Raw genomic sequence first — 16,259 nt, 5'->3', positions numbered from 1 at the left:
CCCCCCCTCTCTCTCACCTCTCTACCTCTACACCCACCCGCCACCCCCACCCACCTCGACCGCTACGCCAACGTCCCCCCACGCACAGAAGATCTTCGCTGTAAGGGACCACCACAGCCGTTTTTGTGGTCCGTTTCCGAAGGTTGGTCGGAAAGCCACGCGTGGGAGTGCAGCGCAGATGCGCCCCCACCCCATTTTTTTTTCTTTAGGGAAGCAGATTGATGAGTTGCAGATGTTGACACGTTTACATTCACACTGTCCGTGAAGCCCACTGTGTTGCACAGTGCTCAGCTTTGCGCGCTCGCGTGTGTGTGTGCGTGCGTATGAATACAGGCCTGACTGCTCTGATCTTTACCAGTTGTTTTCCCACCTCAGTTGACCACAGCGCATCATGACTGGGCCTGCTGCAGATTAGGTGGTCCACTGATCAGTTGAACGCTAATAAGATACTGACTGTCTTGCACATGTGTGTCCTGCAGAGCCACAAAGTCTGACCTCCCTTTCAAAATTATAAAAATGATTTAATACATTACTAAAGGCCTAGCATATTTTGAAGGAAGGCACATGCTCCGCCCCCTTTCATGCCAGACTTTTGAGAAATGACAAAGTTAAAGTCATTTTGGTTAAACCTTGAAAATAATGTTGCACACAATGTCGTGCAATATTGCCGTGTCTCGCCTGAGCTTACATAATGTGTTAGCACTTGGAGCATGGGTTGCGAATGACTCTCAGCGACTGCCACGTCAAATTTTAGCCCAGTATCTGTAAAATTCACCAAGATACAGCCAAGTTTGTGTAATCTAAGGTTGATTTGCTGTAGCGGCCATCCTGAATTGGGTTGACTCCAAAAGTTAGTCAGTTGTAGACGTACATCCAATGAATAGTTCCTGAATGTTTCATTAAAATTGATCTAATGGTTCATGAGATATTTTGCTAACAGACAAACCGGCTTAACTCCAACAGCTGATGTCAAACTTTTAGACAAAGATGCTACGCAATGTCTTGTTTTTGAACTATGCGTCGGGGACGACAATCAGCTACTACCACACCAAACTTTAGCCGAATAGCTGTAAAAATGGCTGAATTGTACTCATTTTTGTGTTTGCGAAGATCACTTTGCTGCGGCAGCCATCGTGAATCGGATTAACTTCAAAAGTTAATCAGTTGTAGATAAACACCCTGCGATTAAGTTCTGAAAGTTTCATTGACATCTGTGTAGCGATCCATGAGATATTTTGCTAACAGTACAGACAACTGAACACACTCATACGCACACATGCACAGACACGGGCAAATAACATTATAGCTCCACTTCTGCCTTTGGTGGCAGGCGATAATTATTCTGTTTTATCGCTCGGTAATGAAGGTAGCTTTATGCATTAACTGCAGCTCTTCTTGTAACAAAACCTATTCTGTACATTTTATATGCCGCCATTCCATTGGACTGCTCTGTTTGTGCCTGTCTGCAGTAAACAACCAAGGCATGGCTAACCTCTGGGTGCACACTTCCCACACACATAGTATACATAATTGTCAGTGCTGAATAACCAGCATGGAGTACGTAAGTACCCATCCCACCATCCTAAACCCTAAAGTGCTCATTTCATGGCTATTTAAGACGAGGTAATTAAATTAGCTAATGAAGTACAAAAGTAGCTGCAATTGAAGTTAATCTTTTCCTGCATAAGAGCCTGGTGTAACAACAAATTACTCACCAGGGTGCATAATCTTTATCGCCCTCTGCCTAAAACGGTAAAGGACGTCAATAATGTTTTTGCCCATGTGAGCTCGTTAACCGCTGGACGGATTTTAGTGAAACTCCAAGGAACTAATCATATGATGTACACCTACCGATTAACGTTTGGAGACAATGAGTTTCAAGGTGGCTGCCACAGCAAAGCGATCTTAGCTTACGCAAAAAAACTGCTCTGATTCAGTCAGTCTTACGGATAATCAGGTCAAATTTGGTAGCTGAGAGTCATCCCCAACACGTCCTCTGAGCACTAATTGATCTTTATTTAAAACTCTGCCATTTACTGTTGGAGTCAACTCTGTCTGTGTGTTCAAAACAGATCTCATGAACCACTGGATGGATTTTAATGAAACTCTTACAAAGTCATCATTGGATGTACGTCTACAGGCACTTTCACAAAATGCCTAAAGCCAGGACTTAGATGCCGACTTGGTGCGATTTTTAAATGAAGGAAGTGCCCAAGCTGGCTGCTGCTGTAACTATTTTTGCTTACAAATAACCATAGAATAGCATTCTCACGAATCAGTATGACATTTTTCAAACTTGGAGTTGTTTAAGGTAGTCTCTCACTGCGCTGCAACTGTTGAAGAGTAGTTGGCGACTCCAGGTTGCAAGAAAACAGATTAAACTATTCAGTGTTTGCAATTAAGCTTGTTTGCATGTGCACGTCTTGGCCGTGCACATTATTTTGTTGTCCACCTCCATCCGTGCTTGCTTTGTATCCACCTTGGCCATGAGCTACTACATTAAAGAGACTTCCTGTGCAAGTTTTGAAACAACACACCACTGGTGCTCTGTAATTTACAAAAACTAAACTGAGAAAGGTTCGAGACCCCTGCGACAACTCTGTGACTATTTCCTGAAAAAATTAGCTTTTTTTTTTCATGTTAGGGAAACATGTTCTATAATCAAGTGACAAGGCTATGATCCTCTGCAACGTACTTGAGGAAACAAGAAAAGCCCTGCAAATGTTTTGAGACATTTTGGAGACTCCCAAACGAATGCCATTTGCCCACTAGTCTCCAACAGTCGCAGCCCATTAGGTAGAAATCTGCTTTGGTCTTGGTTCCACTCAGACTAGCCATTACTTCTTAAATTTGATCAGAACTAATCAATATGTCTCCAAACTGAGGTTGTTGAAAGAGCTATCTACAACAGGTAAGATATTAAGTGTTCATAACCCTTCCACAGAACCCCACTCAAAAGATCTGAGCTATTGATTTAACAGGGATATCAATCTACCTGGAGATTTTGAGTTAATTGCGTTGTTTTTTCTTTGTGGGCTTTCACAGACAATACTTAAAGTTAGTTCTGCTGTGTATTACCTTCAGTTTCCTAAATGTATTTTGAACAAACCTTTCACGTTTATGCGCACAAAGACAGCCTCACTTGTGTCATTTCTACTCCGTCTGGCCAAATTCTGTTTCCCTTTTCCTATGTGAAACTGAGAAACACTTCCTGCCAGCCTGGCTCCTATCACCTACTCTCATAGTTTTTTTTTTTTGTTTTTCTTTATGTGGCAGACACCAAGATTACTCTGAATTCCGAGCAGACAATGCAAGTCGAAGGAATATAGAAAGAGTTTACCACAAGATTCCCTCAACAGCAGAGAGGATGAGCAGAGAATGGCAGGAATTTTCCCTTTAATGTGGGAGAATGCGCTGCGGCCTGTGATCTGATCCACAGTTGGAAGTGGGTGGCTTCGACTCTCAGTGGGCTCCAGTCCAGCCGGCGTGAATGTTTTACTGACAGAAACATGCAGCTGCTCTTGACATCGCCGGCGAGAGACACTGAAACTCACCAAGAACTAAACACAGGTCGGCTGAAAAAAAAAAAAAAAACTCTCTGAAATGTCATCCCGGCTCTGCAGAGCTGTGTGTGTGTGTGTGTGAGGAAGTTCCTATTATCTAAACTGGCTGCAGCTGTTTCGAGGATGCTTCAGTCTTCATCTCAGTTCCTGCTTCTTCGTCACTCAAGTGGGAGTTTTGTTTTGTCTGCAGGCTTGAAACTATTCTGTCTCCAGTCTTGACAAGGTCTATAGACTTTTTTTTTTAATACACCACCAAAGCACGACCTCTATTATTAGTTTAAGCAAAAAGGCTTCGCCTAACAATCATCTAAAATGTAATGTATATGGTGTTATCTTCTAAACCACTGAATGCATTTAAATAACTTTTTTAGAAAGTAATCATTAGATGTTCATCTACAACTGATTAACTTTAGGAGTCAGCCCGATTCAATATGGCCGCCACAGCTAATCAACATTAGCAAACACAAAAATGGCCCCAACTTAGTCAGTTTTACAACTATTGAGCTAAAACTTGGTGTGGTAGTAGCTGAGACTGATCCACAACACATACTCTGAGCACTAACAAATTGCGCAAGCTATTTGTTTAAAACTTTGCCAGCGACTACCGGAGTTAACGCTGTCTGTTTGTTAGCAAAATATCTTTTGAACCACTGGAAGGTTTTTAATGAAATTCTTAGACAGTAGTTATTGTGTGTACATCTACAACTGATTAACTTTTGCAGCCAGTCAAATTCAAGATGGCAAAGATATTTAATCATTCTGGGTCATCACATTCAGTTCATTTTACAGACATTGAGCAAAAATTGTAGTAGTTGAGGGTCATTCCAGACACATACACTGAGTGCTAGTAGATTGCCTTGAAATAAATTCCACCATTTAGATCCAAATAACTTACTACACTTGTGTGGGTGTAGGGATGGCCATGTTTTAGTTAAACGCTATTCGGATACCTCAAGTTGAGCTAAAGCTCAGTATCGGTGTAAGTTTCTAACCGTATAAATCAGTTGTACATTTCAGACAATAAATCAAGGCTGTTTATTCAGAGTCTCATTTCTCCTGGACTCCGCTCCCTCTGTAGAGCTGCACATAAGACACAGCTCCTCTCCACATTTGGCGTAAGCGTTGTGTTGCTGTGCCGTTGTGTCAGCTTGCACCCACTTTTTCACTCAGTGATGAGCAAAGCCCCAAGCTGTCGTCATCTTTTGGTGAAGTTGTTGCCAACAAACGGGGTGGTTCAGGTTCTCCCGTAACGCGGCTTAATATGGTTGGCAAGAACGCTGTCAAAAGCTATAAATTCACACTTCTCTTTACTGAGGAACTTCCAATCATAGGCTATTCACCACTTCTCCACACCCATCACTAAGAGCACCAAAAAGGGTTTCTGCACCGAGTTACTGTCACATCTGCGCCTAATCCCTTTATTTATCTCAAGCCATGATCAAATCCTTCCCATCTGAACTTGTTTCACAGCCATCTCCTTTGTCTGTTTAGTATTGGTGTCTTGTGGAAGTCTTCTTCCCTCCCTGTGATCTCAGGACGGTTCTTGACCTCCAGCTGTACCACATCTTCTTTCACAAACAGTAGTTACATCTGACCTCTGTCATCATTGTGTGTTTGCCATAGCGTATGAGTGTGAGGAAATGTTGGTGGAGGAAACTGCTTGAGTCACTGCTACCCATTTCTGCTGTAGTTCCCATGGTTACCCAACCCCAGAATCTACCCTCACCCCCCCACCCCTCTGCTAGCTGCAGTTTAGACAAGGATCAAGCCTCGGTGGCTAGCATCTGTGGGCACGCAGATGGTTTATGCGCACGTTCCACACATTTTATTGTGGCGTATGCAGCTGCACAAGTTTTCACTAGGAGTGTGTGATGTTTACACAGAAAGGAACACCAGCCAGAAACTTCAGGAGGAGTTTTGTTATGGCTCACCTTTGGCCCTGACTGGCGGCGCTGAGTGTTGCTGCGTAAACTCACTCGCAGATCCTCCAAACATCCCCCCAAATCTAACCGATGTGACAGCTCACATTTGGGCTACAACTATCCCACACAACACCCGCCACAGTCTGAGTTCCGCCCAGCTGCTCATCCTAAACACTGTGGGGTAACGGATCCAGAAGAGTCAAACGTGGTCCAGATTAGATCTAAATGTGTGGGCTGTTTGGGGAGGTGTGTTTGCATGGATTTGTTAAAAGGGGTTTCTTTATTTCCTTTACTAATTATTAACTTTCATTTACCCTTACTGTGCACTGTAAACCATAATCAATACATTTTTTTACCTACTGTAATTGCCTTTGTCGGTGTGTGTGTGTGTTTGCTTGTCTGTCTGTTAGCAAAATATCTCCACTGCACAGATTTGATTGTAATGCTCTGAAAGTAATCAGGGGATATGCATCCACAATTGAATATCTTTTGGAGTCAACCCAATTTAATATGGCTACCCCAGCTGCCTTTTCAAACACAAACATGGCTACAACAGACAATTTTACTGATATTGAGCTCAAATTTGATGTGTAAGTAGCTGAGAGTGATTCCCAACACATACTCCAAGGGCTAACAGATCACACAAGATTATGGGTAAAACTTTGGAATTGATAGTCAGACTCAACTGTATCTATTTTACAGATAATGAGATCAAATTTGGTGTGCTATTAGCTGAGTATCATCAAATCACTGAATAGATGAAAGTAATCAGTGGATGTACATCTACAACTTATGACCCTTTGAAGTCAATCAATTTTAAGATAGCTGCCATAGCTAATCAGCCTTAGCAAACACAAAAATGGGTCAGTCAAAACAGCTATAACTTTGTCATTTTTCAGCATAAAATGATCTCAGCTTAAACGCTGACATGAAAGGTAGTTGGTGATGACGAATGCTAGGCCTTTATTGTTGCATATTTTGGCCACTTTTACGTCTGTCTTCAAACAGGAACTTTTTGTTCCTTTCAGGGGCTTTAACTTTTTCCTCACTACATCAGTATCCTTTAACAGATGGTGGTTACTCTGACTGCTCCCACGATTCATTTAACTCCAGTCACAACTGCTTTGTCTTATTTCATCAATGCGTTCATCACAGATTTTCTATATTCAAACTCCAGTGACTCAAAACAATTATTCTGCCTTTAGTACTCTATATATATATTATGCAATTAGCATAAAGGTGTTTAAGGATAAGTAGAATTGAGTGGCTGTAATGCTTCACATGTGTGTGAAATTGAATGTCTAAACAGGGATAATGTTTGTTGATTTTAACGTCTTGTGTTTGACTAATCATAATATGTTGCAGCTCTGTGTTCCATGTCAGCTTTTCAGTCTTGACTTTTATCTCCACACTCCAGAGGGTTTGCTACACATGTTAAAAGCTGTTTGGGAAAGGTCATGTGAAGGAAGTTGGTTAATGTCACTGTTTTTTTTTTTTAAAGACAGTCAAAAAAGGAACAAGAGCATTTATTTTATAGGGTGTTGCTCTTCCTTAAGTGAAGAAATGCTCTCCCAAATTCTGTAGTTTCCAGCTCAGCAGGCTGACTGATCTAACCAACTGTGCCTTGGCCACACATAGCCTGAAGCCTCGCAAGATGGATAATCTCCTAATTGTGTTCTTGTGAATCACCTTGTAACATAAACTCCGTGCCACGCTGCTGACATGTTTGGAGGAAGCAAGAAGTAGCACAATGGGGCGTAAATTGGAACATCAGGAGCAACATCCCCGGAGATTTTGAGACGAATGTCATTTATTTCAAAGGGGTGCATTTGAAGTTCACTCAAGTAAAGCTTCCTTTAACACAGCGTCTCATCTTAATGCGTTAAGGATTTCCATCTGGGGATATATGAAAGGTGACCTTAACAGCCTCCTTTTGTGTAAACATTAATCTCTGAAAAAGATAAAGATGATGCAACTGAAGGAAGTTCATAAATCTTACGTTTAAAACGCAGACAGAGAATAACAGGAACAAACCTGAACTTGACATGTCAAGGCGCCCACACAGTGAAAATTAAGCACGACGTGGTGACAAAAGACAAACAAAACCTGGTGGTATGTACGACGAGGGATGAAGCTCACGCATGGATGTGGAAACTTTCTTCATCAGCAGTTTCTACTCCGTAGTAAAAGTCTTCGTTCTCAGTCACCATCAGCGCAATTAAACCAGTATCTCACCGGGCTGCAACTGTTGGAGATTACACAGCGGCTTAAAATTTGCAGATTTTCAGTTGCAGTCACAGTGAATTCGAAGCGTTTGCAACCAAGCCACCAGCGAGTCACATGTCCTCGTTTTGCATGGCAAATTTTAAAATAACAGCCTGTTTTTATGTGTGTGGCTTGCAAAGCTGTATTCTAGGCTGTGCACTTAATTTCGTTGATCACGCCAAGACTTTTCGTAAATGTCCTCGCAAATGCCGTTCGCCAACTGGTTGCCATCAGTCGATGCTCAGTGAGGTACTGGTTTGAGCGCTGGAAACTTCCAGAAATATTTTGCCTTTCCAAATAGTCCTTTTAGCCTTTTTTGTAGATTCTTAATCATCCATGACATGGCAAATCCTAATCATTTTAAAACAAAGCAACTAAACTTTTTTTCTTGGTTTTGTCCTATATTTGATTATTATTATAATTATTATTCATTTAGTTCTTTTCTTTTGCAAACAGCTTAAAGAATTACAGTATGACCAACCATTAAACTAAGGTTTGTGGTGTACTTATCAATTGCATGTAGGTGTAGATTTCCAGAAAATCCAGTTCTGTAAACAAACTAGCTAATAAAATGAGTTAGCGATAGCCAGATGCTAGTACTGCAGCTACCCCACGTGGCAGATTTACATATTTATTTTTCATCTAGTTCAAGGACAAACTTTTAAAATATAATTCAATTTTATAAGACTCATTTTTAATTTTTTTTTTTACTTCTACATATTTTAAAGCAGACAGCTTTATAATGAGATTGCCAGAATGTGAAAGAGAACAAAAAAAAAAAAGAAAAAAGTGTGGGTTGACTTATCTTTGTCTTGAAATGCTCTGGCTGTCAGATGTGTTTCTCATCTATTAAGTCTCATTTATAGCACTGCGTTTGTGGAAAAGACAGATACAGTATAGACTAATTAAAGAAGCCCTTTTTTGAAAATGGGAACAATGCAAACACAAGCAAAAAGAGGAAATGCTAAAGATAACTGAAATGAAATTAAAACTTACAAGAACCCTTGTATGGGAATTTTCAAAGCACATTGTGTAACCCTGCTCTAATATAACTTTCAGTGGTTTGCATGCGTTCCTTTAACTTTAACTTGAATCAATAAATAAAAGCTGCAGAATTATCAGATGCTAAACTTTGATACAGAGAATTTAGAAGCACGCGGCTCTAATGTGGCTAACTCGAACTCTTTCTCTTGTTCTCTAGTGGAGGCCGTGGTGGAGTTCGACTATGAGGCTCAGCAGGACGATGAGTTGACCCTGACAGTGGGCGACATCATCAGGAACATACAGCGGGATGATGGAGGCTGGTGGGAGGGCGAGCTGGGCGGACGCAGGGGGCTTTTCCCTGATAACTTTGTCCGAGTAAGTAAAGTTTTTTTGTTTTTTTTCCCCTCCCTTTTTGTGCCAGCCCAAAGAAGATCCTTCACATACAGCCACAGAAACAAACAGATCCTTGTGGCATTTGTGTGAGTTCCCGTCTGTATTTTTAGTGCGGCATAATGACACTTCTCACATCTCTCAGACTTTCAGTGTTCCTTTAATTGACTGAGAGAAAATCATGGACATACAAAGAAATTCAGATTTTATGTTTGCGTTGAAATCATGCAGTCTTCCAGTCCATTTTCTCTTTTGCACAGTGCCCATACTGTTTAATCTTCAAATAAAACATGCAAATGAGGGGAGATTACTTATAAAACCCTGTAAATGTTTTACTGAAGTGCTGTTATTTGAATGTTGGAGAGCAGATGTGAACAGCATATAATTTTCAGACTCATCAAACCATTCATAAAACCCTCAGTCCCATTCTGAAAGCAGCTGTTACTGTTTTGATTTGTCCCTAGACTGAATAATAAAGGATTATTTTGTCTCTTTTTTGTTACTTTTGTTTAAATTACATGTATATGGTTACTGATTTTTGAGTGGTGTTGTGTGAAAAACATGAGCAATCTTCCTGACCGCAGCAAGCTCTCAGTTTGGAAAAGCAGGAAGTGGGAAAAAGGCTGCAAACCAAACTAACATTTACTCCTAACACGGGCGTCTTTATTGCAGTTCAGGGGATTCTTAATTCGGGATATTTTTAGATACTGCATTGTGTCGCTTATGCATTGATAATTTATTTATCACTGTCTTTTTAAGTGAAAAACGCCTGTGTTGCCACACTGATCACCTTTGGCCGCCAAAGGGTTGAAAACCATAGCGAACAAATAAACGCATCCTATTTTTGAATCTTACCAAAGCAATGTAAGAAGCTGGTTATCTGGTCAGTGAGACATAACCACAGACAGAATCAGCTCATCGGCAAAATGACGCATGTGGAGCCACTTTTCATGCAATGAGACAAACATAGATAGCTTTTAGTTAGGAGAAAAAAAACCCCAAATCAAATGACTGACGCAAGAAAAACGTTATTTAAACCCCCCAAAGTACAGCACCGACTAAACCAATACAAGTTTGTCCAAGTTTGAGTAGTTTAAGATTGAAAATTTTAATCTTTTCTGTGACCCGTGCATTGAGTAATTTGTAGCTTTACTTGCCGTCAGACTTCCTCTCTTCCTCTCCAGCCTGACTGCTGTTTATGTTTATGTGACAGTTAAATATGTCAAACCCAACAAAACCCAACTTTTAAATAAAAAAAAAAAATCACTTTTTTTTTTAAAAAATGTGCAGAACTTCAAACAAGGAGGAACTCTTTTTTGCATCTGTCATCCAGTGAAGCAGGTCACCAACAAAAATTAGTCCTTAAGTTGCATTCAGGGTTACAACTGCTACGTGTTAAGCTTTGAAATAAAATGTAAGAAACATTATAATAAAACCTGAGACTGACTTCACCGTTGGAAGTTAAATCTAATACCTCGTGGGATCTCGATGTGGACTTAGGCGACTAGTTGGAGACACAAATTTGTAAAAAAAAAAAAAAAAAAATGTACGAGAATTTTCACTTAATATCTTTGCACACCATTGCGCATACAGTAGGCAACTAGTTTTAGTTCATAAAGCAAACCTGGTGATTGTGTTCCTAATCCTAACCACATAGTTGTGAGGCCTACACTTAAATAAAAGGCCCCAAAAAAGTCAAAAAAAGAAAACCCAAAGCGAGAAAAAATGGAGAATAGAAATTAAGATTAAAGAAATGTCTAAAACTGATCTCAGACGCGAAGCTGCAGTTTCAAACCTTTCCTACAGCTTAACAATGATTTCTTTGTTGATAAATTCTTGTTAAAAATAGCTGCGGCTGCTGAATAAGAGAAGCTCAAGTATGTTTACAGGAAACGCGAACACATTTGGTGCGGTGCAATTTTATACTTTTTTATTTTTAAGTACCAACCAGGAGCCTTATATTTTAAATTTCTGCCTTCTTAGACAATGTTACGTTTTATGGAACTAAAGTACTTAAACCTATTTTTACCCTCATTTTAATTATTTATTTTTTATTTTCAGCAACAGCAGTGTTAGGTTTTGGAAGGTGAAGGTACTTAGTTTGTTTTTTGGAAAAACATATTGAATTTAAGACCCTTTCAAATGTCAACTACAGTCTTGTAACATAATGTAAAATCAGAGAAAGAATTACTAGTTTTATTGTTGTTAAAACATAAGCACCAGGCATTTTTGTCCTTTATTATGTTTTCATGCTTCTTCGTTATTTTCAGTATAAAAAAATACATTTAGTTAAATCAGCTGTTGACTTAAATAATTAATGTAAGCAGACAACTTTTCAGCGCAGTGCAACAGTTTCACTTTGTATCTTGTCTCAGTGGTCATTGTCACAAAACCCACTGGCACCATTCAGTAATGTTTTCACTACCATTGTTAACTTCAGGTGTAAAAAATAGACTTTAAATTTGTTCTGTTCGCCAGTGAGCTTAAGGATTTATTTTAAGGCGTATGAAAGCCTGATGGTCATGTAGTTTTAGTAAGTAGTTTGTGTTTGAATCGGGTGTTTGTCTTTAACATTATCTCTCATCTATTCATATAAAAAACTTATAATGATGTATGAATGTAAGACTTTTGACCACAAGTTAAAGCAGCAGTTTCATCGGAAATGTGTTATTTGATGTGCTATTAACTGTTTCAAGAAATATGTATAATAAAATATAAAAGATATTATTTACTCTTAGTTTTGAACGATTTGAGGTGAACATTTCCTCCAAGTGCTTAGTAGCTACGAAGATTCTCTTCAAAGTTTTCCTGGTTTATGAGAGCTGTAATGATTTGCTCAAAGGAATTTGAACAAACAGGTGACACTCATCAAATTTAGGAATACTCTTTAGGAACGATTTAAAGAAAGATAAAGTTAAGTGCAACCGAACCAGAATTATGCTCTCTTTTTTATGCACTCATAAATCCCCTCCAATGGACTCCAGCAGAAACAAACACAACAAAAAAACGGCTGCATATTTAGGTATCCAAGGAGATTACTGTAGCCTTCAGCTGTCAGCCTCAAGTGGAGACAAACACTGGCTGTAGAGACTGAGCAATCTTTCATTTTTTTTTTTTTTTTTTTTTTTTACAACTTGACATATTTGACTTATTTAAAGCACAACCAGTACTGATTAAAGAGGCAGTTTATCATATTTGGGAATGCTGCTCCCACTTCGATAAAACAAAAGCTTCATAAAAGGTTTCAGCGTATTTTGATCACATCTTAAAGGGTGTAATTAAAAAGGAAATGTCAATGTGGTTCAGATATTTTGAGAAGGTGTTTTGACCAGGTTTTAGACAAAGCAATAAACAGATTTAATAGCTTTCTTGCTTTTAAGACACAGAGATCATCTTTTCTTATTGCAATGTGATAAAGTACCTGGGATTACTCAGTTTTGGTCCAATGTTCTTCAGTCAGACAGCTCAGAGGAAACTGGGCAGAGATTTGCGCTTCAGGATCGAATCGGTCTGAAGAATCAAAACTAACTAACTGTTTCAGAAACCTCCGGAGACGGTTAGTTTGTAGCAACGAGAAGAGGGAAGTATCGTCTGTCTCAACAGGAGAAGTTGAACAGAGCCACAAGCTGAGGTCAACAGGACACATTTTGACAAGAGGTCCGCCTTTTGTCAGGTTTGTTTGCGGAGCAGCCGGGGCTGCATTTGTGCTGACTGACTGTCACAGCAGAGCCAGACAATGAGTGTGTGAAGCCCGTGTGTGGTAGCTGTGTGTGTTTCTGTGTGTGTGTGTGAAAGAGAAAAAAGGCAGAGGGAAGCCGTGAGTAATGCTGCAATGCTAGACTGGTCCGTCATAAGGCTGCAGTGATGGGAATCAGTGGCATTACTCTTTGCAGGGGCTGATGAATGTGTGTGTGTTTGTAGGAAGTGGGGGATGTGGACATACGGGATAAAGAGGTCGCTCAGTGTTATAGCATGTATGTAGCCCCATCCAGCTACTACAGGAATTTATAACTTAAAGTCACTGGTAGCAGAAATGTTTTTTTGTCTCCTACAAATGGAAGCGAGAAGCATCAGCTGACTGCGGATATGCTTAATGTGATCAGTTAAGTCATTTAGCTCAGAAGCAGCTTTAGATTCCTTTAGATCTCAATCTTCAAACGCCACTTTGAGTCGCTTTTTTCCAGTTCGTGATGCTTTTGCGGTAACCTTTATCAGTAACTATCAGCAACTTGATCAACAAGCTGCACACACGTATCTAAAAACCACATAAGTCACACGGGAAACGCTCAGTGTGCTCAGCCCTGTCAAATATTTCGATTTACCGCCTACAAGCAGTTATCAACTGCTGCTCTTCAGAAACTTTTTCCTTTCTTTTTTTTTTACTTTTTATTTGTTTTTACAATTAAGTTTCCTAAATATGTCCAAGCTAAGCGTTTTTTTTTTGTTCAGCTTTTGTTTCTAAGAAGTTAGGGATCTCCTAATTAGCGCTGCACATCTGACTTTTTAAAAAAACGCATAGCTTAAATTAGGCGAGTCTCTCATTTATGTCCCAATAGTCTCTTACAGAGCTGAACAACATCCTGTTCATGAAATTTACCACTGTTTTTTTTTCTTTTTTTTTAAATAAGCTGCTATCATTAATGCGTTATCTGATAAGAAATGCGTTGAAAGTGAAGGCAGACTCAGCTCATACAAACCCACAAACAGCTCCGACTAGCAGCTAGCTCATCAGTCTGGTGAGAACTGATCTTTATTCTTCCAACCTGATGCTGCTCAAAGAAAAACAAATATAATTAACCATGAAATTTTCACAGAATCTCACTTTAAAGATTTGAACTATCCATTTATTATGTCTAGAAAAATGCATTCAAAGTAATCAGAAGTGTGAGGTACTGTCTTCACCAATGGGTGAAATCCTATAGGTTTTAATTAAAAAAATATATGATCATGGTTTGAAAATGTAGTGGTAAATTATATAAATAAAAAAAATTCAATAAGTTTACAATCAATGTTTTCTCTCAGTGTTTGTATATTGTGCATGTGTTATTTAACTAAAAAAAGGAAAAATACATTTAAAGTTTGACAATAGTAATTCAGCTTTGAATACATTCCAAGGTTGTAGTATATGGAGAACAGACGTCAGAGTTGTGCTCAAAAGAAGGAATGAATTAAAAAGAGAGGAAGTAAGAATTTGTGTCGCTGTCAAAACAAGATGCATTTTGTTTTGCACAAGCATCAGCTTTGTCTCTCCAGGTCCTTGACTCTTTGTCAGATTGTTTCCAATACTAATCCTGCATGTCCTGCACAGTTTACTGCTTCACTGTCCCGTTTTGCAATGTAGAGAAAAGGTCAGAGATCTAAGGGACACGTGTTTAGCATTGAAAGCGGTGAAGCGTAAACTGCATAGTTGCCATCAGGCTTTTTACAATCACAAACACAGTGACTGAACACGGCAGTGTACACGATCCAGGTGTTTCCTGCTCAGATACGGTGAATCACGTTCTCTTCCTCTTCTCTTTTCAGCTGGGCTTCCTTTAACTCCCGGCTACCTCCATGTCCCTGCAGGAATTGCATGAATGTAGCCCATGTTGCAGCCAAGCGCAGCGCAATTAGCCTTTTGTGTTTTCCTTATTTCCACAGACAGTATTAATTATTTAAACTCAGGCAGTTTATATTTGTACTCCATTTATATTTAATTTCTTTTCAAAAAGCCATCCCATGTCAGCACTGCCTCCCCATCACTTCTGATAACATTAAAAGAGGTGTAGGCAAACAAATGGCTGCTGGAGGTATTAATGTGGGCTGGCTAGACTCTAACCTAAAAGTGTGATGTTTTCAGCATGTATGTCAGTGTGTGTGGGTGTGTGTGTGAATTTCTGAATGAATGTGAGTTTCTTTCTTTGCAGTGGCTTCAGAATATGTAGCTGGCAGTCATGTTTTTAGTCTGCAGAACCATTGTCTGTTTGTGCAGGAGCAGTGTTAGCGTCATTAGCCTAAGTTAGCTTTTCACCTGACCTCTGTCGTCAGAGATTACTGACAGCCAATCGGGCACCTGATTGTCAGCACCTGAGGTACCAAAACAAGAGCCCATTGCAGAATTAGCTGTTTGGTATTGGCAATCCACGCATTCAACTCTGCTGCTCAATTCACAAATGCATTTTCCTTGCAAATGTGGGACCATTTATGGTAATAAACAGGCTTTCTAACTGTATCAGATTTATTGCCAACAGCATTTTACAACAAATAATAAATCAACCAATCACAAATGTCCTTATTTTTTGTGCTAAGTGTATTTTATAATAATATAAAATATACTGTGTATAGTGAGAATTTTAATTCATCAAGCACTCTAAGGCTTTTATTCAATAAAATGCTTTCTCAGATTTTGAATTTAAGCAGAAGGTTTAGTGGTGTCTGTTCAGGCCTTTGGAGCTGACCAATCAGAGCACTCTGAGCTGGATCTAACGGGGGCAGCCACCTTCGCCTTCTGGTTTTGTAGACAACACGAACTGCCTTGACTATAATTGCAGATAAGCACTGTGGATGAAAACAGAAAAAGCTAACGTTGGTGATTTTCATTCAGAAAAATAAATAAATAAAGAAATAAACCAATGTTTTGAAGGAGACAGTTTCTGTTCAGTCCTTTACGTCCTAATTTGCCACTTCCTGTTGGAAGAGCAGCATACAAACCAAACCATATGTCAGATTATAATTGGCTTTTTAACCATGGGAAGCCTGGATCACTTCTCAGCAGACTCCTGAACATGTGGCTTGCAGATTGACGAAGACTCTATTTTATGCAAAAAAAATTCTACTGACCTCAATGTTGCGTTCTTACCCAGGTCCAAAAATGTCTCCTAGCCTCAAATAATCCTCAGCTGTTCTTTGAGAAAGCATCTTGTGTCAATATTTTTAGATCTTAGAGGCTCAGTAAGGCCTTCACGCCGCACCAGGCGATTCACAGCCCGAGTGTGTATGAGGGGTGAGTCAGTGTACCCGGGTCCGTCTGCTTCACTGAGCTGCGTTCGCCACAGGCCAGGGCTTACGAAACAGTGTCATGATGAATGTGGTGGGAAGATGTGAACCATCGTGTCTTTATTTCCTGGAACTCTGTGGATCCCCCTGTTCGCTTTTT

At 39.7% G+C, this 16,259-nt stretch overlaps 1 protein-coding gene across 1 annotated transcript in view; it reads left to right on the top strand.

Moving 5' to 3' along the window:
* sh3kbp1 (SH3-domain kinase binding protein 1) overlaps nucleotides 1-16,259 on the top strand; it is a 35,024-nt gene that overhangs the window by 484 nt on the left and 18,281 nt on the right. Inside the window, exon 2 of the mRNA XM_017414139.3 lies at nucleotides 8,952-9,109. Coding sequence (XP_017269628.1) covers nucleotides 8,952-9,109 — 158 coding nt within the window. The remainder of the gene's footprint in view (nucleotides 1-8,951; nucleotides 9,110-16,259) is intronic.

This window comes from Kryptolebias marmoratus, linkage group LG21 (genome assembly GCF_001649575.2).
Source record: "Kryptolebias marmoratus isolate JLee-2015 linkage group LG21, ASM164957v2, whole genome shotgun sequence".
Taxonomy (NCBI): domain Eukaryota; kingdom Metazoa; phylum Chordata; class Actinopteri; order Cyprinodontiformes; family Rivulidae; genus Kryptolebias; species Kryptolebias marmoratus.
Note: the sequence above shows the minus strand (reverse complement) of the source record. Positions and strands in the feature narration are given on the sequence as shown.